General features: G+C 50.3%; 2 protein-coding genes and 1 non-coding gene across 3 annotated transcripts; 2 read left to right on the forward strand and 1 right to left on the reverse strand.

Annotated features, from left to right (window-relative positions):
- Positions 1-5,474: 5,474 nt before the first annotated feature.
- On the forward strand, positions 5,475-21,903 carry LOC100907385 (proton channel OtopLc). The gene is made up of 15 exons (XM_029111938.1): positions 5,475-5,586; positions 6,038-6,196; positions 14,169-14,322; positions 16,767-16,956; positions 17,198-17,306; positions 17,436-17,552; positions 17,745-17,898; positions 18,367-18,533; positions 18,737-18,945; positions 19,887-20,122; positions 20,315-20,478; positions 20,737-20,978; positions 21,066-21,138; positions 21,269-21,457; positions 21,607-21,903. Exons 2-15 carry the CDS (start codon positions 6,038-6,040, stop codon positions 21,715-21,717), a joined length of 2,274 nt encoding a protein of 757 aa, XP_028967771.1. The 5' UTR covers positions 5,475-5,586; the 3' UTR covers positions 21,718-21,903.
- Positions 21,904-22,739: 836 nt separating this feature from the next.
- Positions 22,740-22,813, forward strand: TRNAN-GUU (transfer RNA asparagine (anticodon GUU)). The gene has a single exon. It is a non-coding gene; the product is annotated as a tRNA-Asn (tRNA).
- Positions 22,814-23,748: 935 nt separating this feature from the next.
- Positions 23,749-24,649, reverse strand: mRpS33 (mitochondrial ribosomal protein S33). The gene is made up of 2 exons (XM_003745069.2): positions 24,383-24,649; positions 23,749-24,069 (listed from the first exon to the last, which is right to left on the reverse strand). The coding sequence occupies exons 1-2, from the start codon at positions 24,512-24,514 to the stop codon at positions 23,887-23,889; spliced, it is 315 nt and encodes a 104-aa protein (XP_003745117.1). The 5' UTR covers positions 24,515-24,649; the 3' UTR covers positions 23,749-23,886.
- Between the last annotated feature and the right edge of the window lie 780 nt (positions 24,650-25,429).

The following is a 25,429-nucleotide window of genomic DNA, read 5'->3' on the forward strand; positions in this document are numbered from 1 at the left end:
TCCATCTCAGCGCTGAGGAGCGGGAGACCCATGAGGGATGCGACCCGTAGTGTTGTCTAGACTAGTGGAATGCTCTCGATAAGCAATTTCCAACGAATATAATGTAGCTCGTTTAATTCGAAGAGTGTCTCATTACTGACCCCGTTGGGCCTCGAACTTCGTTTCTAGGGCCAGAATGACGACCAGAAACTCTTTCGGACTCATTTCCGAACTCAAATGATCCGGGTCAGTCGAAAAAAGCGTTCAAATAATTTTGTCCATCTAGAAATCGATTCTTGACCACTGTGCGGCGTTTTGTCGCTCCGAATCTGCATCCCTAATTATCCTGAATATTTGAGCCCCGGACGGATCCGCTCCAAGATTCGACTGTTCCTAAACCATTGATCAGCGTGGTTCCCACGTATCCGATCGTCGCCGATCTGGTATTCGGGGCTGAGTTTAGGAAATATCCACGCCTCTCCTCCTGCTGACGAGTTCGTGGAAAGCGCAAAATTGTTCTCTGGAACTCGATGCGTCAACTGATGCTCGTGAATGAAACGATTGGTAAGCATACGATCGGAACATGTCGTTCCCGAAATCATTCCGATCGTGAGTCGTGAGACCTTAATCTTGTGTCCGGTTTGACCGATTGGCTAATCCCCTGTGCGGAGACCGAATAGTGGAGACGAGCATGGGCACTCGCAACGAGAGCCGTCTCGAAGATCGAACGTTTGAAGGTCGAGACCCGCCAGTGGTGGATCCGGGGAGTCTTGACTGGCTCAACTCCCTCATGGGGAGCACTCAGACACCACTTCGTAACCCGGCAGCTTCCCTGGATTCTTTAATGATCGATAGCTCCCGAGCGGTAGCAGATTCGTGGAGATACTTGAGTTCGGGATCTTATTCTCTTCACCGATCAATAGGATTCGGTATCGGGTCCGGCGGAGCAAATATCAGAAGGGAGAGGAATCCTTCGCGTTCCTGAGAGCGACCCGGCTGGCAAACTCGCCTAGGGATTGACGGACGAGACGAACACTAAGCTTACCCTAAGAGAAGACAAGCCGATCCATCCTGCGAGGGTCGCGGCGAATTTTGAAAAGAAGAAACACTGAAGAAGGCTCACACAGATCGTTCCCACGGTCGGAAGTCCGAGCCAAGAATCCGCTCGTCGGCTTGGAAAGAGGAACTCCGAATTCCGTCAAAACGAAACGATCGATGCAATCGATAGGGAAATCTCGCCTTTCGATCAGGTCGAAACTGGTGAAATTGATGAAAAATTTAGGTGATACGTCGGATCTCGCCGAGCGAGAGTGTCCACAAAACTTTGAAAGATACAAGACGATTGGCTGCTCATGGGATTGAGGTTAATTCTGCGGGTGTCGATACGATCACGGTTTCGATGTATGACAGGTCGATGACGGTGATCCATCGGCGGCTCGGAGAACTATAGGAGGGATAGATAGATCGCCTCCGTGCAGACTCACCGGAAGTTTCGTCGAACTTCAAGGGCTTAGTACGCCTTTCTGGACCTTGCTCCTCTAAATAACGGGCTGTTCATGATTGTTGAGCCTCTTCCTAGACGTCGAATTCAAAGAAGAGTCTCGAGATTCTGAAAGTCGGATCCGCTGACACGAGCGGTTCTGCCGACATGCTGAACCTGATCGCTCCAACCGAGCTGCTCGTCCACAGATGCAAAGCCCGCTTGCAGCTATGCAAGAGTGTGCTCCGGATGTGACATATACCCCCTCCAATCGCACCATCGCTGCAACAATCGGAGGAGTCGCATCAGGTGAAACCTGGTCCAACTGATGTTCAGGCTCGAGCTCTTCTGCTGAACTAACACTTTCGGCCGCAAAATTTGCACTTATCCGGGGTTGACTCCCGGCTTGAGTTGAGGAGAGCTTGATTACGAGAGGGAATGCGGGTCCGATGACATGGGAATCTTCGAGCGATTCCCGGGATGATGTCACCAGCGACCGATTACATTCGGGCGACCGCTCTCCAACGAGTCAATAGAGAGGACTTTCAGGAGAATCAATGATTTTCTCGAGCGACTAACTGGACAGATATGGATCGAGTGAACATATTTCTCCGTCTACCGCATCGAATTCAGTATACCAGAAGGTCGTTTTCCGACGCTATCCGTTCTCTCTTTAAGAGGAATCTTTGATTGAGTGGTACTTTCCATCACACCTTCTCATCCTCGAGAGATTGTACGAATGTAGGAGTCCAACCGTTGATCCAACCGCAGGTGCCTCCAGAATCATTGCGATATCCAGAAATTTTTATTCAAGGAAAGTTTTCCTTGTCGTCAAGGTGCGCGATTACACAGATTTCCCGAATAGCTCTCCCAGTGCGACTCACTCCCATAGCGGGCAGTCCAGCTCCCCTACTCCGCCCCAGGCTCTTGGAGCCGACCTCGAGGCGCTCAAAGTATCTCCAATCGCCCGAGGTGCTCTAGCAAAAGAATTTCCGTCAGATTCCCCATGAGCTCCCCAAGGCATTCGGCCTCGACGATTTTCATTAGAGAAGCAAGGTCATTATTCCCGCTATGTACATACCTAGATTGAGCTGCTCGGAGCATCTCATCCGCCGGGTCTCTTCTCAGCTCGGCGTCGTCCCCCGCCTCCAGAATCGTGGATGATTCCGTGATTCTGGTACCACAGCGCACGGTGGAACGAGAAAGATCGGGCGAATTCGAGCCCAACTGGATTCGGCAACTCAATGCCGATTTGCAGCAACTGTCGAGCTTGCAGCGATGGCAGACGGGGAGGAGCAATCTAGAGGCTTCCTGCATCGTTTCCGGCTCCCTCGAGCCCAAGATAGGCACGAGAATCACAGCGGAAGGCAAAACAGGAAACCCTACGAGCTACTGCTCGCTCGTTCGTCTGCCAGCCGTCTAGTCTTGAGTACCCAAAGGTTCCTTGATAATGATTCGTGCCGAGACTGAATCGGAGCATCTCGCTTAAACATTGAGTCTCGAATCCATGATCGTTGTGGCCAGCTTCGAACGCGGAGCGCTGATCTAGGGCCATTCACGGCTGCATGGAGCCACAAAGCTAGAGGGAAGTCTTTAATATAATTTCAATTACCTATTATAACTATCCCCTTGACAAATTGGGGAAATCTAACTCTCGGGAGAAGGGGGAATGGGAGAGGGGGGAATGGGAGAAGGGGGAACGGGAGAACTGGGAAACGATAGGGCGGGAAACGGGAGAACGGGGAAACGGGAGACCTGGGGAACGGGAGAACGGGTGAGGGAAACGGACTGAGCCGGAAGCCGAAAACCTGATTCTCTCAGTCTGATTCTCGAAATACCGGGAGGAAAACTCAGTCTCTGTCGTTTGTTGTACCCTCGGGATTTGATTGTCGCAGCGAAGCGCGACGGGTATCGCTAGTATTGCATAAGAATTCATATCCTGGGCTTTTTCGCCCGAAAATGCATTTTCCGGGCTTCGAAGCATAAATCCGCATATCCCATATTTTCCCCGCCGATTCTCGCGGAATCCGACTCTGAGAGCGACGTACAGCCTCCCCAGCCAATTTTGACAAGATGGGGTCCTCGGTTAAACGCAGCGGTTTATTACGCCGACCACTCCGATTCATTTCCGAAGGTTTCGGACGCTCTGGACGTCAGTGAAGCTGCGAGCATCGGAGCGGCTGCTCAATAAATGAGAAAGCCCTCTATGTAAGAGGAAATCTCGCTTTTATAAAAGCAAACTTCGGAGAACTTCCGCATGCCAGAAACTGGAAACGAAGGGACTGTCAGAGGTAGAAAGCGTGGGTATCTTTGAGGCGCTTGTGAGAGGTCTCAAGAAATCACCCGGTGATGTTGGGGATTCAGTCCGTAGGAAATGCGATGCGGTTGTGATTCGTAATGGCGGCTTCAGCATTCAGAAGGATATCAGGACGTACTACAGGAGGGGCAGCTCCGCGGATCGTCTCATTGGCCGCGACCTGTCGGAGACTGCCTGCTTCAAGTACGCATCGATCACGTCGCTTGATGAGGGGAGCTTCTCTAGTTTGAAGCACCTTCTCAACGACCGATCTCATTGTCTACTGTAAGCCGTAATTTAAATTGTGCTTGCATGAAGCAGGAGTCATCAAGCATTGAGCCAATCTAAAAGAGTATCATAAAAGCTGCACGAAGCTGCACCAACGACTATCACTATGCGTACAGAGACGTAATGCGGCTTCCGTCACGGGAACCATGGCCGCTTACAAGGGACCCGCTATGGAACTGCCTTTTTCTATGCATATGTCGGCATTTTTTCAGGGCATATTTTGCATGCGTATTTCCGGATTTTATTGGGCATCAAGTAACGGGCTCCATTTATATTTATTAACAATCATGTATTTCGAGACAACCCTAATTAATTTCCCTCAACACCGGGACGTGCTAACTCCAGGTACGAACTCTCGGGTTTCGGGGACCGTCTTCATGTCTCGACACACCGTATACTCGGCATCTGTGCTCGTACACTGCTATCGAGTTCTATCAGAGCTCTCGATGCCCAAACGTGGTGTACAGATTGTACTCCGATCGCTCACGAAAGCTGCCCGACCTTGATCCATTAGCCTCCACGCTTCTTCTCGATCAGGTGGGAGTCGTGTCGTTGAACTTCCACGTACGGTTGAGGTTGTTCATCCCGTTCGTAGAACGGTTTCCCAAGATCGCCGTCACTCATTATGTTCCAATTACTCGCTGGCGTTCGCTCTTATCCAGCGAAGGGCGACGCTGGACGACGCATGGACTTCCCATTCCAGGAAGCATGTTCAGTATTCGGGAGCCCACGGGAAACTGCTCGTCCTCTCCCCTGAGAAGGGTGGTCCTATTGAGTCCCGTATAACTAACGGATCGCTCAAGGAACGCTCGCAATGATGAATGTCTTCGAACGGACACCCTGGTCCGCCGCAGGATCCGATTATTGTCACCGAGACGGGAGTCTCGAACTTTGACATTCTTGCCATATGGATTATTCAGAGAGGGAAATCGTTCAGACTGACTAGGCGATCATCGGCGGGTGCGACCGGAGATTCCTCCAGCGAGGATCGAATGACTGCCGGAAGGACATTGAAGCTGGAAGGAGACAGCAAACAGGACCTCCATGTTCCGCTGCAGAAGAGATTCTCCAGAAGACTGCAACGGATTCACATAATCTCTTTCCACATCGAGACGAAGGCGAAATGATTCACCAGCCTCGGGTTCTACGGCGTCATGACTCTCCAGATTCGAGGCCCCCGATATACGGCGTTGAGCACGGAAGATAAATTATGCGCTCAGAGAACGAACGCTCTTTTCGAACAGATTCGGGAGAAGGGCGACTTAGAAAACATCTGTTTTTTTTTCCTAGCGTGGTATAAGCACGGGGAGCATTCTCCGAGAGAGGGCCAGCAGCCTCCCGGTTATACAGACGGAAGCTGAGGGCGCACCGAGCGCGATTCGAACTTTGAACCATACATCGGACCAGTCTCCGTTTTATTCTCAAGCGTTTAGTCGAGTCCGAGAGATCGACGAACACGTTCAGGATAACCGCGAACGCTCTTGTTTCGGACGGTTTCTGATGACGCCGCGGTCAATCGTCTGGGATCAACACATTTATCACAGTGAGTAGGGAGCAAGTTTCTCCTAGAGTCTTGTTTTCTTTTTTTTCGTATCCGCTCCTCGCATTCATGGTGAAATGAGGGGGGGGGGGTCAGCTACAGCTGATAGCTTCTGGGAGCTCCGTGTTTGACGAATCGTACGAATAGAGAATGACTGATTCACGGTGTCGGTCCCACTCATGTTTCTTCTTCTAAGCTTCTTTCGTGTGAGCAGATAATTGCTCGGTCTTTCTTAGTCACTGCCATGATCTGGGATTAGTCCCACCTTAAGACTTCCCACCCGATCGTGTTCGTCTCCCGAAGCCAGAGTTCTTGCCGGGATGAGTCCGCTCTGGAATCGTTCGCGATGCGTGTCTCGGGTTTTGTTCTTTCTTAAGACGAAGGATTTCACGGACTAAAACGACACAGAGTCAATGTGTCACGATCTCATCGGATTGTCTTTGTCTTTTATCAGATGGTGTATTCATTCGGTGCGCAGTTAAACATGTTCGGATCTCGAGCAAACGAACCACGTTTCAAACTGCTCGATCGGACTGACCTGAGCGCCGTGGACCCTGGACCAATGATGAAAAGTTCGAGTTTTGCGGGAAGCCCAAACTTCGACCAAGTGGAGGTAGGTGGAGCTTGACCCCGTCTTCCCGCGGGGAGCGATGCGGCAGTATTTTCGCTGGGGGCTCCGCGCGAGCACCGCCTGCGATCGCCAGGAATGGCAGGTGCCTGCGGCTTCCGAAATCCTTTGAGCTCTTCCCGAACGCTGGTCATTCATTTCGTCTTTCACAAAATCGAAAGGCCACACGATTCATTAGTTTCAATTGTATTTTGCCCTCCGAACGGCCGCGAGCTTGAACCTTGTTACGAAAGTCGGCATGATACATTTTGAATATCGTTAGCAGTCGGACTGATTATGCATTCTCGCCCGGGCCCGATTGCCTTCCGGAGCCGCAGAATTCTGGTCCAGTCTGTCGAGATTGATAGCGCGTACTGGTCCGAATATCGGATCGTTCATTGAATTATTTTTATGCTCTCTTTTGGAGACGTTGACGAATGATTAATAACGCATTCTTTTCCTCGATTTAATGATGAGAGTTCTGTGATACAGTCGCCGACCCACCGGGGTGCTCGCTCGACCGTGTTCGGAAGCATCAACGTTTTTCATAGAACTCAACCTTCGGAATATTGGGAGCGTTAAGCAATGTTCACTTCCTATTATCCAATTCTCTCCGCGTAACGTGAATTCACTGGATTCCATGACTATCTGTTGGATCATCGTTGCGCAAGAATCTTAGCTCCAATTCGTACGAGGAGCAGCATGGGAGGGCTAAGGGAAAATGTCTTGTGAGGATTGAGGAAGACTGCACGATTTCAGACCGACGTTCCGGAGTCAATCGTGCCCCGAGACGCTCCCCTAAGACGAGCCTCTGAATCAGTGGGAAAACTCGGTGATGACTCATAGAGTCTTCTCCTTTTTTTTTAGAATTTTGCCATATTTATTGGAAGGGATGAGTGATGAGTCAAGAGCGGCCTAGCCGACCCCCACATGGTCAGGCCCAGATGGTAGCGGACCACTGACGGCTGCCCCGTTCCCCCGTTGGATTTTTTTCTCCTTGTTTCTTGTTTTTCGAATTTCCCGCGTTACTCGTTGATCCCGAGTACTTCTTCTTGGGTCCAAATTGTGGGCATACCCCGTTGTGCCATACCGTACGTATGAATCTCACGGAGAGAGCTCCATATTCTTTGTTTCGGCTTTGTTAGGTGTTCTCTGTGGTGGACCACAAAGATTCGTGCTCGAGACCAGATATAGACAGACGTATAAGATCCGGACTCATTAGGAGTCAGACGGACAAGTAGATTGATGTCGATGTAGATGTCGGCACTACGGAAATAAATACCTATGCGGCCGAACCTACTTCGGTGGAAGCAACCTTCATACCGAAGTGAGTTCCTGAATACTCTGTTCGTTTGCGACCGCCGTATTTGCGAAATCTCCCTCCCTTGGACGTAAAACTAGTCAGCATCTCTGTTCCTGATTGATATGTGCGCGAATTCTTTGTAAACATTGTATCACTGATAAGCGGTCTCTATAAAATCCTGCATAAGTCACTATGACTTGGGATTGTCACGTCAGAAACTCTGTCATTCAACGGTCGATTGTATTTCTGCGAATTCGACGGTGATACGTGGCCAGAAAATCAATACGTTCAAAGGTTTCTCAATCATTCTTCGCTTGTCGACGAAAACTTTCCAGGAGGAGAGGTCTAGAAGGCTTCTTCGCGAGAGCGGGGTTGAGAGCCTGGGACTTCAAGCTTAGGTCATCGCTCCCACTATTCTCTGATGGATTGTAAGGCCGATACCCGCTTACCCGTGCATGCCGTTGTGTCAGATGCGGGTCGTGGCTACGGTTAATCCACAACGGTCGATGACGTAGGGCTCGATGCACATCTGGAACTCTCCGTTATTTAGCGGGAGTTGCATTTCCAAGATATGTATATCGATTCTGGGTAATGTTTCGATACCAGAATACTTAAAGTCTACGGGATACGTCTGGGGGTCCAGGATGCGGCTCCCTATCAGCCATGGGGCTCCAGACAGATCAACTTACATCAATAGCCCGATGATCCGTAAGCCACATTGGAGCGACACGGCCCGCATGCCGGCGACTCCAAAATCTATCACGACGGGTATCTAAATCCTGTTGATATGCATGACTGTCCTCTTGCTGCGTTCGTTTCCTCTCTTTTTTTTCTCGAAAAGTAAAAGTCAAGAGGGACAACTTCCGATCCATTTAGCGAGGTTTCGAAGCATGATATCAATTGACTTGACACTTGCTCCTTGAGATTGCGAGACACTTTCATTGTTGTCCACGGTTGGAGCAACACGTCCCGTCGGCGACCGCAGCGTTATCTTCGACAGAATACGTCACTTTACGTACCCTGTGATTTTTACGATGATCCAGCGGATAAAGTCCACGAAGCCTTCACACTTCCTTCAGATTTCGGGAGTTGTGCGACTTGAAGGGTCTTTGGAAGAAATTTCGCATCTGGGTTGACTTTCTGTAAACTCCAACTAGGAGGGGAACGAAAATATCAATTTAGACGTTGGATGTACGGAAAAAAAACTTAATAGTTCCAATTACATGCGATTACTCCAACACCGGACTTTCAATCCGAAGCACCGAAGCGATCAGACAAGCCAAGGCATATATCGCGAATGAGCTCCTGGCGAAAATTTGTCCGTCACAACACCGTCGTGTCGCCATAAATCCTAAAATTTACGAACCTGCCGATGAACATAGCAGAAACTGTGTTAGGGCCGCTGATTGTTGATTTTTTGGAGGATTCGTTCAAGGAATCTTGTCAAACGTTCTAATGGATCACTCTAATCAAATACCACTCTGAACAAACATACCGAGCAGCGGTCCTGGGTCGCTCCCGGAAGCGAGGGAAGATCAGCGCTTCTGCATATAAGGGAGCAAAACTTCGCAGATCTTACATCATCCCAAGCAAGCATGGATTCGATTTTTTTGGGATCAGAATACTTTCCACATCCGTTCTCGACGGATGTCGTATAAGATCGCGCGGCGTATATTCACACCGCTCCGACACTCAGATAGAGCACTTGACCACAATACGTTCAGAACTGATCCCATGGTTACTAGGGGCCATTGGTTTCAATGGTGATAGAGCGCCGGGTGTCAGATATACACGCATTGTTCCGATTAAGGAACTGTTTCCATTGTATTATGTCTTCCATCCCGTACGAATGATTGAATACGCGCAACGAATGAAGTTTCTGTGAACGGTATATCTATGCTACTAAAAAATCGATAGGGCCGCTGTGATCGCCGCCGTACACAATTAATTATCTTCTAGCAGATGGAGGGCTGGCCGCGGAAAGGGCCGAGTGATAAATCAATTCAATACGTCGTTAAAGAGGTCCTACGCATAATCGCGACATTTGTCATCCGGGATGGGTCACGGGGAAGGGTACGAAGGATCACTCGCGCCGAGATCGTCCCCCAAAGTATCCCGCGTGCCAAAAACCAGGAAAATCCTCGGTCTCGAGTCTCGATTGACTCGAACCTCTCCATGAGCGGAAGAGTTCTCGATCATTCCCATTGACTCAATGAGAAAGATTATATGCGGCGATTTTACAATTCAGGTGCATTTGTTCTGGTTGAACGTATATTGAAGTTTCCAGAGCGAAAACGTCGCCCTCAAGGCCCACGACGGCGTACAGCCTTTGATATCACCGTGAAGCGGTCCTTCTGTCGAACGAGTGTCTTTCGAAGGATCTATCGATGGATCGATCGATCAATTCGCGCGGACATCATCGTTCAGCGCGGCTAATATCGATATATTCTTCATCCGATTCCGTCCGAATTCCCGAAACTTTTAATCTATTGTACTTACAGCAAGGACTTGTTGTACAAGCTCCGTAGCGCTCTTCAAAATCCCATTCTTGCGGAATCTGATTGGTTTGATTCCAAACAGCTTTTGGGACCCTCCCCTTGGAAGTTTTCGCGTGCCGATTGCGTCGGCGCGGCGTTCGACCATCCGCTCCGAACAGTTCACTCCGGACTCAGGTTTGAGAGGGAACTCTCTTCCCTCATTCATTGACTGGCTGAGTCGAGTGATCCGATTAATGCCGTACGACCTCAGAGAAGAAAGTATATCCGAGAGGTATTCCGAATCGTTCCGCCATAATTTGTCCACACGGATATCGTCACAAAAAATTAACGGCCATTGCTCGGTGACTGATTGAATAATTTGTCCCCGAAGCCTTTGACGCACCAGAGAACTCTGAAATGCGCCGCTTCTAAAATCAATGGCTGAAAAACGCTCATAAACTTCACAGTGTACCGGCTGAATCGCCTGAGGACATCGCAACGGAAGGGGTGTCGCCCCAAAGCACTTGTCTTGCATCCCCTTTCCTCGTGCGGAGACTGACTGGCTGACTGACAAGCGTCGAGAAAGAAACCGTCTGTAACGATCGTTGTGTCTGTCCACTCTGCTCGGGTTGATAACCGGACCCGACAAATCAATTCGATCCAAGTGCAACCTGAGCCTCGGTGCATTCTGTCCGTGAATCTTGCCCGTGAGTGTTGTAACAAGGGAATCGCATGGCTAGCTCGAAACAGCTAAGAATAGGTTGATCGAGCGCACGGCCCATGCTAAAGAGCCAATCTGAGTTGTTTTCATCACCTCCTAACAAATTGGCGCGTATCATTGATTCAGACAGATTCGCCTCTGGACACTGGCTTGGCCGCCCGTTCTGGATGTTCTCTGACACTGAAATACTGCCTCTGCTTGAGTCGTTTTTCGAATCATCCAAAGAGGAGTGACGATGACTTTCGAGTTCCATACGACAAGCTTACCTGTGCCCCACAATCGCACTCGGAGATCCAGCGTACTGGTGGGTTCCCAATATTTTCAATAGTGACCTCCGGAAACGTACATACTGCGAAGCGGGAGGGCTCAACCGTTTCTCGCTCAGAGCCGATATGTATCGGGAGCTTCACGATGTGAAATACAGGACGCTCAGGGGATTTCATGCTACAGTTTCAAGATGCGCGAGAAGTGAATTGCATGAGTCGTCAGTCCTCGGATTGCAAGGCTCCAACTGAGCGGATTGTCTCTCACGCACAACTCTGAGCCTTCTGATTCCCGCGATTGTCGGTGGTTCACGATACCAGGCTCGAGCGGCAAAGAGGCGGTACAGATTCGTTTCCTTTAGACTAGGATACATTCTGAGTATTGCTCGACTTTTTGTCTTCCCGAAAGCGATCATTCCATTCAGGCAGACTTTCAATTCAAGAGTATCACGGGAATCTCTTCGAGTGAGTACTCGTGATACGCTCGTCGTTCAGATGCAAAGCGCAAGGTTTCAACTTCCGCGTGTAAGCCGACGTTGCTAATTAAATTATTTCCCACCCCCGTGCATAAGTTCGCTGGTACGCTCGATGCCGAGCGGAGCTCTGCGCAACGATTCTAGAGGCTGAGGCTATACAAGTCCCGACTCACGCGAAGAGATATTCTCTTATATGATATTCGGCACGATGCTCGATTCTCCGGAATACATATACGTCAATTCTCTCCACTATCTCACGCGTGTCGGTGGTGGTCGGAGACGTGTCGAGGATTGGGTGATAAAGGATCCACAGTGCCGTGTATCACAATACGAGCATAAATGAGCGAAGCAATCGAATTTACTCTCTTCTGTACAAGAAATCTAGGGGCGTCGCTCGACACCAATCAGAACACATACACACTCTCATTCAAGTGGGTAACACCATTGTTGAGGCACCAAAAGAGTGAAAATGGAGAAGCCTGTGTCATGCCGCCGGTCCTTTGAGACGGATTCTGATTCATACAGGGCATTATCATACAAATCAAAGTATTCGTAAGACGGAGAAGGAGGAGGAGAGAGTACTTTTCTGTGAAAGTCACTATCATGACTTCTTGCTCGCCGTGTTCGGCTTCCACGCACTGTACGAACGCCAAAATTCTGAGCTCAGGCTCGGGGCTGGAATTTTCGAGAATCGTTCGATGACACGCTCCTACTGAGCCGCTTTTTCGAATGGACGATATTCCTCTGCTCCGTCTGAGAAAGCCCTTGCGGTCTCGTGGGACCAGGGAGCACACGGGCGCTAACCGAAACGAGACGGCTGATGCGGACGGTGGAAGATACGCGTGAAGTTCTATCGCGACTTCTGACTCTCCTTCTTGCTCGCCTCGGTCGGTCGGCAAGGGTCAATCTTCAGCGGAGGCGGATTCGATAACTGCCAAGGTCCCGGGTGAGCTTTTCAATCCTTCATCTGAGCATAAGTCCGCATGAAGTCATCAAGATCATTTACGTTCCGATTTGATAATCGCGACGAAGTTCTGTTGAGCACGCCTCGTTCTCAAGATCGTCAGCCTCCGTCGAAATTCGAAATTTTAAAGAGAACACGCATCGATGCCCCGGCCCCAAACCATATCTCTGAACCGGTGGAATGCCTTCCTTGTAGATGATGGACAGAGCTACAAACAAACACAACAAGTCCGTGGAGATCGAAGTGCGGTCCCGCAATCAACCTGGAAGGTGATCTTCGAATTCGACCTCCCGTGCTCGTGTGCGGCATCCGCATCGACGGCGGTGTCGCGGCAACGGAAGAGAGGGTTTTTGTGTCTAGCGAGGGTCACAAAGAAATCTGAAGAAATATCTGAATCTGGAACAGAGACTCGGACGTGACAAGCGGGTTGGTGGCAGTTCCGTCGACGTTCGCTCCCAGCTCATTCCGTATGTGAGCACCGAAATAGAGACTGTGTCTCTCAGGAACAAGACTCGTATTTCCGTCGAAAAAAAGTGGTCCCCGTCCTAGTCCGGACAAAGAGACTTGCGTCGACCGTGTCCCCCGACCTTGCACTCACATCCGAACTGAGGATCTGGGCATGAAGGGAGTCGCTCGTAGTCTCTTTCCTACCTGAACCCGTGCTGCGTGGAATCCATCCCTTTGAGTGCGAGCATTCTGGACGTCTGAACGCATCAGCCATCCCACTTTAAGTGAGCCTCGTGAACTTTCGTGACATCCTGGGTGTGTGCAGGGGAGCGCGTGGATGAAGGTGCCAGGCTCGAGCGCCAGTGCCGGTGAAGAGAACGAAGCCTTCGAGGCTGGGGACGAGGAAGATAAAATCATGCCTCACATGCATGTCAATCCCGCCAGAGTCGCTGGGCGTTGCCTCCGGAGACACCGATCGGTGGATATTGATCTCAGCGATTGCGTCTTATTCGAAGTTCGCTCGATCCAACCAGAGAAGGCACGTGCAACATCTCATTTCGAAAAATATCAGGTGCCGAATAAGAGAACTGATAATTCGTCCCGATCGATTGTGCAACCAATTCGTTGAAGCTCGGGACAGTCTCCGAGGATTCGCCTTCGTTTATTTACGCAATGAATAGAAACGGGGACCAGATTCCTAAGAAGCCCGATGAGGCTTCAGCTCCGCTCGGATTATTTCTAAAGTTTACCAGAGTTTATCGAAAGTGTTATGAGCCGCCGGATCCGATTCACTAGCTTAGCGTCTCGATATCGGATTCGGATATCCCGAAAACACGTATAATCCAGAACTTCTGAACCACCAGCGTCGGAATTTTATTTGTTCCGAGTAAAAAAATCGGGAACTATGTACCACTCGGCTCCTCCGCCTGGTTGATGCGGGAAGCGTTCACCAGCTCGCACAGCAAGCTTTGTCAACTTTTTCCAGCATCCCTTGTAGGAATAATCAGGTCCGAGGTGTGTCTACTCACGCTTCGAAAGCGCTCAGACAAGAGAGTTTCCGAGCGAACATTTAGGCGCAAAGTAGCCGCCAATGATGGCCGAGGGCTATGCAGCTCCTGAGATACTCCTCAATCCGAAACGCTTCTCCGATCCAATACAAATCGAGGCTTCGGGATCTACGGACCTCGATGGATACGGAGTCGAGTTGAGTGAGGACTCGGGTTTTCAAGAGCAACGCGGAAAAGAGGTTGTGGAAGCGACTCATGCGAAAGCAAGGTGTGGAACGATTCAAGACCCGCCAAGTTATCACTGTGCTCGTTTTCATCAGGTATGTTATACGGATCCAGATGGCCAGGAGCTGGCAGCGGACGACCAGACCAAAACATCCGAAATGGACTCGAAGGAGGTGATCAAGGACAAAAACAACCTGGGGAACAATCTGTCTGCTCATAGAGGCCAGTCGGAACTAATTGGTAAGAAGATCGCTTTTCCAGACGTTTACTACTCTGCTTGGTACTAAAAACATCCTTTAGGTCGCCCACGACTGCGGAGAAAAGCGCGTAAAGTTCGTTCGATCCCTCGCTTTTATGCAATATCAGAAGAATGAGTGGTGAGAGCGTAGCTCGCGTAAGCTTATCGAGGCTCGCTGATTCGCACTTTATCTCGAGAAAAACTCGTGACGGCTCTCACCTCTGAATAAATTCAAGGTTGGGAGGTCAGTCGGCTTTCGAGTTGGAAGAGTTTTCGGAAGCATACGAAAACCGAAGATCAATCGATGAAATCAGTCTGCGTGGAGAATCTCCTGTGAAATTTGACGTGTTCTCGGTCCTAGACCGGTGCTTGAATGTCTTCCGAAGAGAAGTTGACCCCGCCAAAATTAACACCTGCCATCGTTGGCAGCAAAAACCGAGACCCTGACAAAGGTATGCGATCCAACGCCTCAGCTCGTTCGACGTCTTTCCGCAGTGGCCGATCTCCTTCGATGTGGAACTTTTTCAACTGATCTTTTCGTTATTTGGGGATTGGGGCCCGATGAGCTCTTTACCGGGCACGGCACGGGGAAACTGGCCTGGGGCGAATGTTTCGGCGGTGGAGTAGCGAGCAGGAGCATGAATATCCTGACTCATGAAGCCGTTCACCTGAATCAATCAGGAATGCGCCGTCACGACCCAAACCTCTCGCGGACGCTTCACGGTCATTGATACTCTCCCACATCCTGATGCTTAGGCAGTTCGCTATGGTGGGACAGGGAAAGGCGAATTTTAGGAATAGGACTCGAGTCCGAAGTCGTGAGCAGATATGAAACGAGAGAATTCTCCAGGGAATTCTGCGGCAGATTCTCTCCGTTCTCATGCACACCCCACGTCCCGTCACGGAGGAAGATATTTGCGTCGAATTTTGTCTTTGAGCAGCGTCGGTTCGATCGTCTCGTGTAACTCGCTCGAAACCCTCATGACGGAGACAGTCTATCCCAGAGACGCATAACGCTCAGTGAGGGTAGTTTCACGGTCGAGCCCCGTGACCGAAAGAGAGAGAGACGGGTTTGTTTATATCAATTAAGGATGTGTTCTCGAAATACTTTCGCGTCCGGGCTGGGTATCTGATCATCATATCAGATCCAGAATGCCGGAATGAAAATCTCCGAGGCGCCGTCGTTCGGAATTCCCCATCAGCAACGACTTCGTTTCGTCGCTGCCAAGTTTTTCGACACCGACACGCGACTGTCTTTTCAGCCATCTTAGATAAGAGTCTGTTCAATCGACGAAGTCTTTTCAATTCATCTTCCCGAGAACGCTCGGAGTTCACATCGCTCGTCAGAGAAAAACCGCGGGTGATTTCTCATTTCACCAGATCGATTTCGGATCCTCTTTTTCGATTCGGAGGATTAATTTCCTCTCAGGTCGGGGTCCCGATTTTTGGCCCGGAGGGCCATCCTGACCTGTTTCCGAATATGTGCCTCACATTTCTAGACCGGGGAGTATGTCTGCGCGTATCATCATATTTAGAAATCGCGGAGCTCGCTCCCGTCAAATGTTCTACAGCTCGAATCCTCTTCCGTGGACCGGAGACCTTCAGTAGGTCGATTCCACCACGAAATTGGGAACGGGCTTCATCCTACCTAATCAAGGAATCCGTGATCGGTAAAAGGAACCCCCATTCTGATCGAGAGACCTTGTTGCTTCCCGAGACACGCAGCGTCGTCGGCGCGGTGAATCTTGAATCTTGGGCTGTGGTGACACCGTCCGTGGAGCACGTTTCGGGCCGAAAGACATTCCTGTTCAGGGACTGTCCGGGAGAAGGTTCCAGCCCATCAATCGCCCAGTTTCTTTCTCGAATAGAGCATCGATCTAGAGTGTGCAGCTTCGAGATCAGATGTCTGGAGTCGTCGAGCCAAATTAATTTCCCGTCCTGCGACCTGGCGCATTAAGAGCAGCTGAGCTGCAGCTGGAACATTCCGATTAGCCGACATCGGTTCAATAATAGCTGTCACGTAGGCGAGATTATCATGATAAGGATCCTGCCCAGAAAACACACGGACATCCCTAGTATTCAATGACGATGTCTCCCGCGCTGCACTTCTTTGCCTCGAAAGTTTTTCGGTTCGACGAAAATCTACTTGCTTTGTCATTCTTTCGAAGTGTTTCGAAACAGACATCGAAATTTCCAGCTTCTGATCCTTGAGTTTTCCGTTGATTGAGCGCCCGTTACAATTCTTGCCCCTCATTCGATCAGACGGAGTTTCGGTCCCTATCATTATTCTACTGCTGGTCTCGTCGGCGTCAGAAAACGATTGGATGAGACAACCACTGTCGATATCAATTGTCACCGTCACCCCTGGACCCTAGACAGCTGCGATCCCTGTGTGGGATCAGGTCTCGGAGATCAAGTCGATCGTCGCAATAACTGCTTACGCAATTACCCATAGGTCACCATCCCGTGAAAAGGGCCTGGAGTGTGAACTGGAGCGTCGACGTGAAGGACAACGAGAGCCGAGCTCCGTCTCCAGACACACCCGTACAGAGCCAGCCAGGGCACGGGATCCCCGGACCTTTGAGCTCTCTCGGCAGTCACGAAGAGAACCCGGGGGACGATGAACACCATCATAAGACGGCTAAGTAAGCTTCCGTTGAACGTTTCGAAATCTCTCTCGGAAATACAGAACAAGAATGAGCGCTCAATCAGAGCTGCGCCGATCCAAGCCTGTGTACTGTCAGCCGGAATAATTTCGTATCACAGTCACGTATGTCTGTAGACGCTTCTTCGGCAACAGCACCCCCGTCCGTAGAGCTTCGCAGATGTTCGACGGATAGATCTTCGAGTAACTTACTCAAGTATCGTGTCGTGTTTACCCTTTAGAAAATATCTCAGTTCGATGCTGAGCACGATCTATTGTGTGTTCCTGGTGTGCATGGGCTCTACGTTCTGCGCGACGGAAAGCATCCTTGAAAAGTTCCACGAACACGAGGTGAGCCGGTGGCTCTTAGAGTCGGCTGCGTGCGATCTTCTGCACCGGAAGCTCTTGTACATATTTTCCAGATGCTCTCGAATCTTCCGTGTTCGATCTTCAGAGGTCACGGCTGGAGTCATTTTCCAGGACCATCAGAACCACTCAGTGAAAATCTTCAGTATTCTCGTCTGCCTCATCGGCATCGGATGGCTACTGGCGCTCCACGTGGACATACTATGGTACAAGCATTCCGCGAGTCGTCAGGTGGGCATATCGGAGCGTGTTATCACAGAACATAAAATTGAGAAAATTCCGACGAGCTTTCCGCGAGATTGTTGAGGGGAACGCCATTCGTCTGCGGAAAGATCCGACTCGCTTTGAGCACGAATCTCAATCACATTGCACGGCTAATTCGTCATGCTCGGATATGTTCTGAATCCGTGCTCGCATCCTCAGGTTCGGAGTCGTACCAGACCCAGTCAAGGAAACCTGTACATGCATTCAACAGCCAGTGTCTTCAAGCAGACGGCGAAACGTAACCTTCAACCACAGCTCTGGTTCCTTGAAGGTCGCCACAGTGGCAGCTTCTATCTCAAAGGTGGAATGGTCGGTGAGTCTCTTTGTAAATCTAGAATCCTCTACGACCGAATGTTTATCTCTGAAAGGAGACGCGACGAGATTCTAGAAGTAGACGCGGAGGGAAGTCAGCGCTCTGATAGGGGAGCGACTGTCGGATCGAGAGCAACATACGACTATGCATCCCGAGGAGTAGTGGCGTGATAGGAGAGTTTAAAATTCAGGACAGGAAGAGTCCGAGGCGGAGATAGACTCGAACGGAATCATTTCTTTTCGCCCGAGCGCGGATTACTCTCCTCCGACCCTCAATGAAAGCCTGTCGCTCGTCGTACATGACGAGACGAAGCAGATTCTCTTATCGACGACCATCGAACAGCGTCGAATTTTCCGAATGCGACCGAACGACGCATTTCGTGAAATTTTCACTTCCACGAGGCTTCATTTTGAAATTCTGACAGCGCAAGCGAGTAGACTAATGGGAAGGATCCGTCATTCATTTCAGTATTCTGTTTTTGCCACTTGATAAACGAAGGACTTCAATTGGAGCAGTTCATTCAGAAGGTATGCACGGATGGAGCGCATACCGATGCTGTTCTTGGAGTGATATTCCACGTACTCCGTCCGATCTACGCATTCTACCAACTCTTCATGGCATTCAAATACTCCAACGTGAGTTGAAGTCCCGTCGAGGACTCGTTATAGGTATCAATAGCAACGAATGTGCGAGCGGGGCGTAGACGAAAAGAATAGACCTCGCGCATGTCCGGTATCCTCCCAGATCGCCAACAATCTAGTTATTCCAGGCTGTACCGTTTCCAGGAACTATGTCAGTGGTGGGGGAAATTCATGTTTTACGAGTCGGCCTTTTTCAGATTGTAATCAACCATTCAAGACATATCGCACGCTTTGGAGCAATGCACCTGATAGCTACCTCACTCTATTTCTGGTTCTTCTCGATAGTTGAAGAGTACAAACACGCAGAGCACGCCTACGATCTCGAGCATGGCCATCTCACTGAGCAAGAGAACTCCTCAGCGGCTTTCCGCGTTGTTTCGACGGTTGCTGACGCTTTGCTGCACGGGTACGTGATAGATTTATTATTGACAAACCTTTTCAGGACCCCGTTGTCTTGCATGATTCAGGATGCTTTCGGGTATTCCAATAAAGATCGTCGGATCGCTTCCCATGAGCTCCGACCATTATAATATCGAAAGGGCGGATCCTTGTCAACCGTATGGAATGACAGTTCCAATTTAGGAAGTAGATAGCGACGCTCCCGCGTTGAAATGAAACATAATTCATCACAAATATTCTGGATTGTGACCTGACGGACAGTTCCCCGCCTCCAAATCACCGTTCGATTTGACGGATTTTTTTGGCGGAGCGAAATGATTCCAAACAAACGTGGGCAGAGTGTTTCTGGCAATCGGACCTATGCAAAGAAATTGTCTGAAGCCTTCCATCTCTTCGCTACTAACGAAGTGCTAATGACAAGCGACCGTAAGAGCGATTTTTGCACGGAATTCGATCCCTGGCAGCGCATTTCAATGGATTATGAGGTAACCTTCGAAGAGCTTCGTCGGATTTTGCTTCCCGGATTCGTTTTTCAATTCATCATCTTTCCTTTTCGAATCGACTCCGAAGAAGTGGATGCGGGAGACGCCTGCCGTATCCATGCGAATCAATTTCGGCTTGTTTATCAGTCAATCAGTCGCCGGCCCACGTGACTCACTCGATCGTCCGTTCTTGATGCCCGGCTTGTACGGGAGGGCTAGTGTCTGTGCGGAGTCCGTGCCTTCGAGAGGTCCAGACTCTAGACTCTGGAGCTCAAGACTCTAGTGTATGAAAGCGAAAAATTATCGAGCGCCGACCGATCTCGGGCTGATTGGTACTTGGTACCCTACTGTGCTTGTCAGCCTTCGGGTATCTCGACAGCTTCTCGGACACTACCCCCGGGATGGGAGTTTAAACCGAGAGCATTGCAAGGCTGAGAAATAATTGGCACAATGAATCGGATTGCAGGAACGATACGCTTAACCATTCAGGACCAAGCTATCCTCTCCCTCACGAGACACACAGCGTCGCGGCTGCTTCGTCAGGCCAGGATTCTCATCACGAGATCGTGAACGAAGCTCATCATGTGGAGAGTCATCACAGCCCGTCGTCGAGTATCACTGGTTTCCTGCAACCTTTCACCGTCGAGTACAACATTATCTTGGCTGGCGTTTGGTTCATCGTATGGCAGAATATCGGCAGAGGTATGACGATCCCTCGAGTGGTTCTCGAAATTGACATCCCCCATCCCGAATTCCCGCGGGAGGACAGAGCGAGCATTCGAGAGGATGCCGATGACACTCTTAGGAAGACTTCCGTGCTTGTGGCACGGCCGAACCTATGGGGGTTATCCTTTCATCAGTAGGGCCTATCCCTAAGAGGATCTTCTTTTCAAGGACCCGAAGTTCAAGTTCGACGAGAATCCATTTGCGCCATGGGGCAGGATGCGCGGTATCAGAGCAATCTCGTGGTCAGCGCTGATTGCCACGCTTCTAATAAAGGATTATTCGCCGGTCTGTTCTTGCTGCTCGTCTCGGTGGTCGCCTTGGTCATCGCCCAGGTAAGGCAGTCGAAAGCAGACAGCGAACATTTGGTCCTGCTTCTTTTTTTTTCTCCTTTTCTCCTCCTTCTCGTCTCCCTCCCTGACTGATTCGCTCTCACGCGGAACTCTTGATCAGAAGCCTGGGTCTTGGTCCCCCCTTCCCGTCCCCATCTCTACTTAAGTAGGCATAGATTCACACCGTAGACCCGAAATCCAACGCACAGGCTTAGCTGACCCCTGCTTAACCCGTCCTAGACCCCTCACGGAAACTTGCAGGAGGCGCAACGGTCCAATGAGGGTTCCCCACAGGTCGTAATGGTGCAGGAACGCTTCCGGAGAGCGGAGCTGATGATTTTCCTCGTCCAAGACAACATACTGATAATCGTGGCGCTATTAGCCGTCTGCTGGGCGTATTGGCAGATCCGAACACTCGATTTCAGCGTGCATCCGATCACGTTACTAGACGACGTTCTACTATACGTACCACTCCCATTCTTCTTCATTTACTTCTTCATGTCGTAAGTATCATTCGGACCGCTCCCTGGAAGACGAATCCACTTACGAGCATAAAATACTATATTTGATAAACGTCTCCGATTCGAAAGGATGATAGCGGACATCTACTCAACGAAACTGTCGCGAGTGAGCAGCAACGTCATCACAGTAGTTCAAGTTGTGGTAAGCTCTCTCCGACTTCTCTCCATTAGGGTAGCACGCCGATGCTGATGACTGGTGGGGGATGGGGTGTTTGGGACGTCGGAATGCTGATGCGTCAAGTAAATGGAATGATTGTTCCTTCTTCCATCAGCTACAAACTCTGTTCTTATCGGATGGTCTGAGACGATGCAGTAATCAGAGGAGACACCAATTCTTGAAACCCGGTCGGGAACTAGTAACCTTCCTCATCATCTGCAACATCACGATGTGGGTCACAACCACATTCAAGACGGATACCCAACACGAGAGCGAGAGTGCAGAAATAATTTTCGGCAAGAATGTGAGTAGAGTGTTCCAGGCCCATTGGAATCCACGGGACTCATCCCTGCCGTCCAATGACGGATAAGTCTCTCTCCCTCCACTGATTGAGGGCAAAATAGATTCGAGCAATAACAGGCTCCTGGTAACATTTTCCCGCGAATTTTACAGTGCTGGATCCTCGTCAAGCACGCGACGCTGCCCCTAATGCTGTTCTACAGATTCCACTCGTCGGTGTGTCTTTCCGACATCTGGAAATCAGCTTACGAAACCGGCGAATAATTTCGACAGACGGGGTCTGACTCAGTCTTGCACGAGGTCAGCTTCCATCGAGAAACCGCTCGTTGGAACTTCCAGATGGACCTGCTGGAAACGATTGCATGAGTCGTTAAGGGGTGTCACTTAGATACGACCGAGGTCCGCTGGCGCGTGACTCTATCGAGAATAGTTGTTCAGGCTGTGAATCTGTAATTAAAACTCCAGCGGTATTTATTCACGTTTCGTAGAAGAATACTCGGATCTTACGTTAAGGTTTTCGAGAACTCCTGCGCCAAGGGTTGTCATGATTCTTCGCTTCTAATGGATACGCAAGGGATTCGAGAGCCCTTTTTCTCATTCGCCGCAGCTTGCGGCAGAGCGATAGACTCCGGATGAATGGTGCATAGGTCGAAAGTTTTCAACCCCTTGTACATCGTTCCACCAGCGGCGGAATTGACGTCTTGGACACTCGATTGAGAGCTCGAGCCGATAAGAATTCCTGATTGCCGTCCGCGATCCACACGAAATCAGATTGGAAAACGCTCTCGAATAAATAAGTCCTATTCCTGGATTTCCGTCGTGATACCTTGTTTCCTTCGCTCCGGTTAGAGCAGTGGTTTAGTCTGCGTGAGGAAAGGGGGGGAGCGACGCGGCGGCTTGGCTCAGGAGCTCCGATTCGATTCCAAGCGGTCCGGCGATCGGGATGTCCCACAATGGAACGTCCGTGTCGTAAGTCGGAACGTCGTACAGATTTCTATCCAGCAGATCCCGGCTGTCTCCGGGGGCGGCTCCCTGATGGTTTCAGCCGAAACTTCCGGGAGGAAAGCTCTGAGGGGTAAGTTTCCGTAAGGGACGTTAGCTGACGGATGTCCTCGCACAATTATTAGGGGCTGCGAGGACGAATCTCGGCCACTGAGTCCGGAGACGAAAGGCGCACCGAATTCCTGCTTGACTCCGTTCGAGAGCCTACGATGCTTCCGTGACATGATCTCTGATAACGTCAGAGATCGGTCTCAACCGACGGAATCATAAGCCGTTCTAGAGCAGCCTCCGTGGCGCAATCGGCTAGCGCGTTCGGCTGTTAACCGAAAGGTTGGTGGTTCGAATCCACCCGGGGGCGATTCGAAGGATCGAAATTTTCCGTCATGCTCAAACACCCATCAACGACGGATTACATTCGCAGCCTCTCGGGACGGAATCGGAAATGAGTCAGATGGTGGGAAGAACTCCATCTCGCGAGGATGACAATTGGGTTAAGGTATCCTTCCGAATGAACGGCCCTGTCGAAGATTCCTGGTGGAGGCCACGCATTCTTCGACCTCATATAGCTATTCCCCACTTCCCGCACTCAGCGTCCGTGATGAAGTACGGCTCGGAATCCCCTATGAATATCTTAATACCCATCAGTCCGTCGGTTCGAGAGAATCACGGATGGGGACGAGTTCCAGGATCTCTTGACGTTATCGGCCTCAAGCAATTTCATAGGCGGCATCGTCCCAAAAATGTTCGCTTCCCGTAGCCTCACACCATTTCCCTCGACCTATCTGTGCAATCATCAATAATCGCCTTTGAGCAGTGTTGATTACATGAAGATCTGAGTTTCCGAAATCACCCGGAGCCGCACCGTGATCGAGCTCGCTCGGGACGGGAGCATCATTCAGCGTACCTAACTCACTCGACCCGTTGCTCTGTTATTTCTGGAGAAGGGCGAGCGTCACCGAGAAGTTTGGATCAGGCGCGGGCAGTTTCGAGGAAACAAGACTCTGTCGAGGTCACCCCGACGGACGCGCAGAGAATCGGTTATCGATTCATATACATCGCCCCCGATCATCCTCCATGACTGGTCCTCCGTAACTTTTTCCGGATACTTCGATATAAACTATATTTCAAGCAGATCAAGTCCGACCGGGACCTCATCGGACATTCAAGCGCGACGAGAGCGACTTGAGCTGGTGTCGGTGCCATGTGACTCCATGTCTGAGAACGAGCTCCGAAGTAGGGCATTGCTGATTCAGGAGCAAGCTTCGAGCCTCTCCGAGTCAGAGTAAATCGGACGTTTTCCAGCGATCTCTTTATTTACTTGACAGTCCATCATAATTAATCCACTAGCCTCGCGCTGCCGAGAGTCGGTCACCCAAGAACGATTCCTATCGGGATCAAAGATATCGGTGTCGGGAGAATCTGCTGCGGCAACTATTTTTTCAGAGATGCACGTTTTCCTTGTCCTTTCTTCGGAGGACCCTTCCCTCGCAGTTTCCTCAACCGCTTCATCTCCTCTTGGAAATCCAGATGCTCGTCCCGAAATAAACCGTGTGCTCTCAACTTCAGCATAAGTCTGTTATACTGGAAGAGCGGCGGGTAATACTCGATCCATTCCTGGAAGGGGGACACGTCTGATATCAGGTCCACTGACGTTGTGCGAAACGAAATTCGTAACACAAAGAACTCCTCCTCTTGGAACCACCGAATAACCGGACTTCCCGCTTCATCGGACAGGAATCCGATTCGCCGAATCAGGCTTCCAGATCAAAATCACTCAAGTTGGTTAGACCAACCGCTTGTTGGGACCGAGAAGGCTCAGTCCCGATGTGGACCAATTAAGCGGAGTCCATTGTGATTCCTCACGGATTCCGAATCGCCACATTCGCTCCATACTGCTCTTCTCTCCCATGATTCTACGCTCACTCACCTTCTTCAGATCCATCGGTTTCTCGGCAAATCGCCTAACGACCTGAGAATTTCCGCCAGCAACTGAAGCCGCGTAAGGCTCGCCGAATATCCGGGCCGACAACAAGGCCATACGTCTAGCGTAAGCCGACATTTGGGAAAGCCTCCTCTGAACAACAGGAGTGACCGTCGCTCAGCTCAACCACATGTACCCGATCGATCAACTTGGAGAAACCTTCCAGAAGTCAACTGGGTGCGCGTGTTTTGGGGGACCTTCTCTATCGTTTTAGAGAAGGAGGCCGCCATTTTATATTTTGGCGGCAATTTTCGAATGAGGCTGCCGGCTGCAGAGCTTTCCTGTCCGCGACGCCGTCCCTTGAGCACGCGGACGGACGTCGGTCGGAGCTCCGACTGATGAACGGCGCGAACCATGACCGGTGGCACGCATGAGAGCGATAATCACTGTGCAGGTCACGGACTTTTACCGTAAGTTTATTTGAATGGGTGTGATTGAGCCAGGGAGAAGATCTGGCGTGCCAGAATCTCGATGCGGTTCGAGCTCTCTAATCATTCCAGATGCTGATGAGTGACTCCGATCCTCTCGACATGCATTGTTTTGCGATGGTGAGCGTCGGCATAACCGACCAGCGTTCGAGCGAAATAATGAAAGATATAGGAAACCCCGATGCTGGCGGCTAAGAAGATGGGTCTGGTTTGATTGTTCAACTTTCTGAGCATCCGGTAAACCCACACGTTGTGATGCGAGCCCAACCAAAGGACCCTGCGGATGATAGAAGCTGTGAGCGGGTGCTACTGGTTTTAGTTCTCTCCTGGTCTCAGACCTAACTCAACACGCCGATGCCGACGCAACCTTCCTTTCAATAAATCCTGTCCCTCACGATACTCGATGTCGATTCAGATTGAGAAGTATGACAATGGACCCTGTTCCAGGTTCAAGTCAGACTAAAGACTGGTATAAAAAAAATCGTCCGGTGACGCGAGACGCGAATCATGATCTTCATCGACCAAGGCGCTTCATATATGTCGTACTGCCTCCTGTATCACTGAG

Source organism: Galendromus occidentalis, unplaced genomic scaffold (genome assembly GCF_000255335.2).
Source record: "Galendromus occidentalis unplaced genomic scaffold, Mocc_1.1 scf7180000077477, whole genome shotgun sequence".
Taxonomy (NCBI): Eukaryota; Metazoa; Arthropoda; class Arachnida; order Mesostigmata; family Phytoseiidae; genus Galendromus; species Galendromus occidentalis.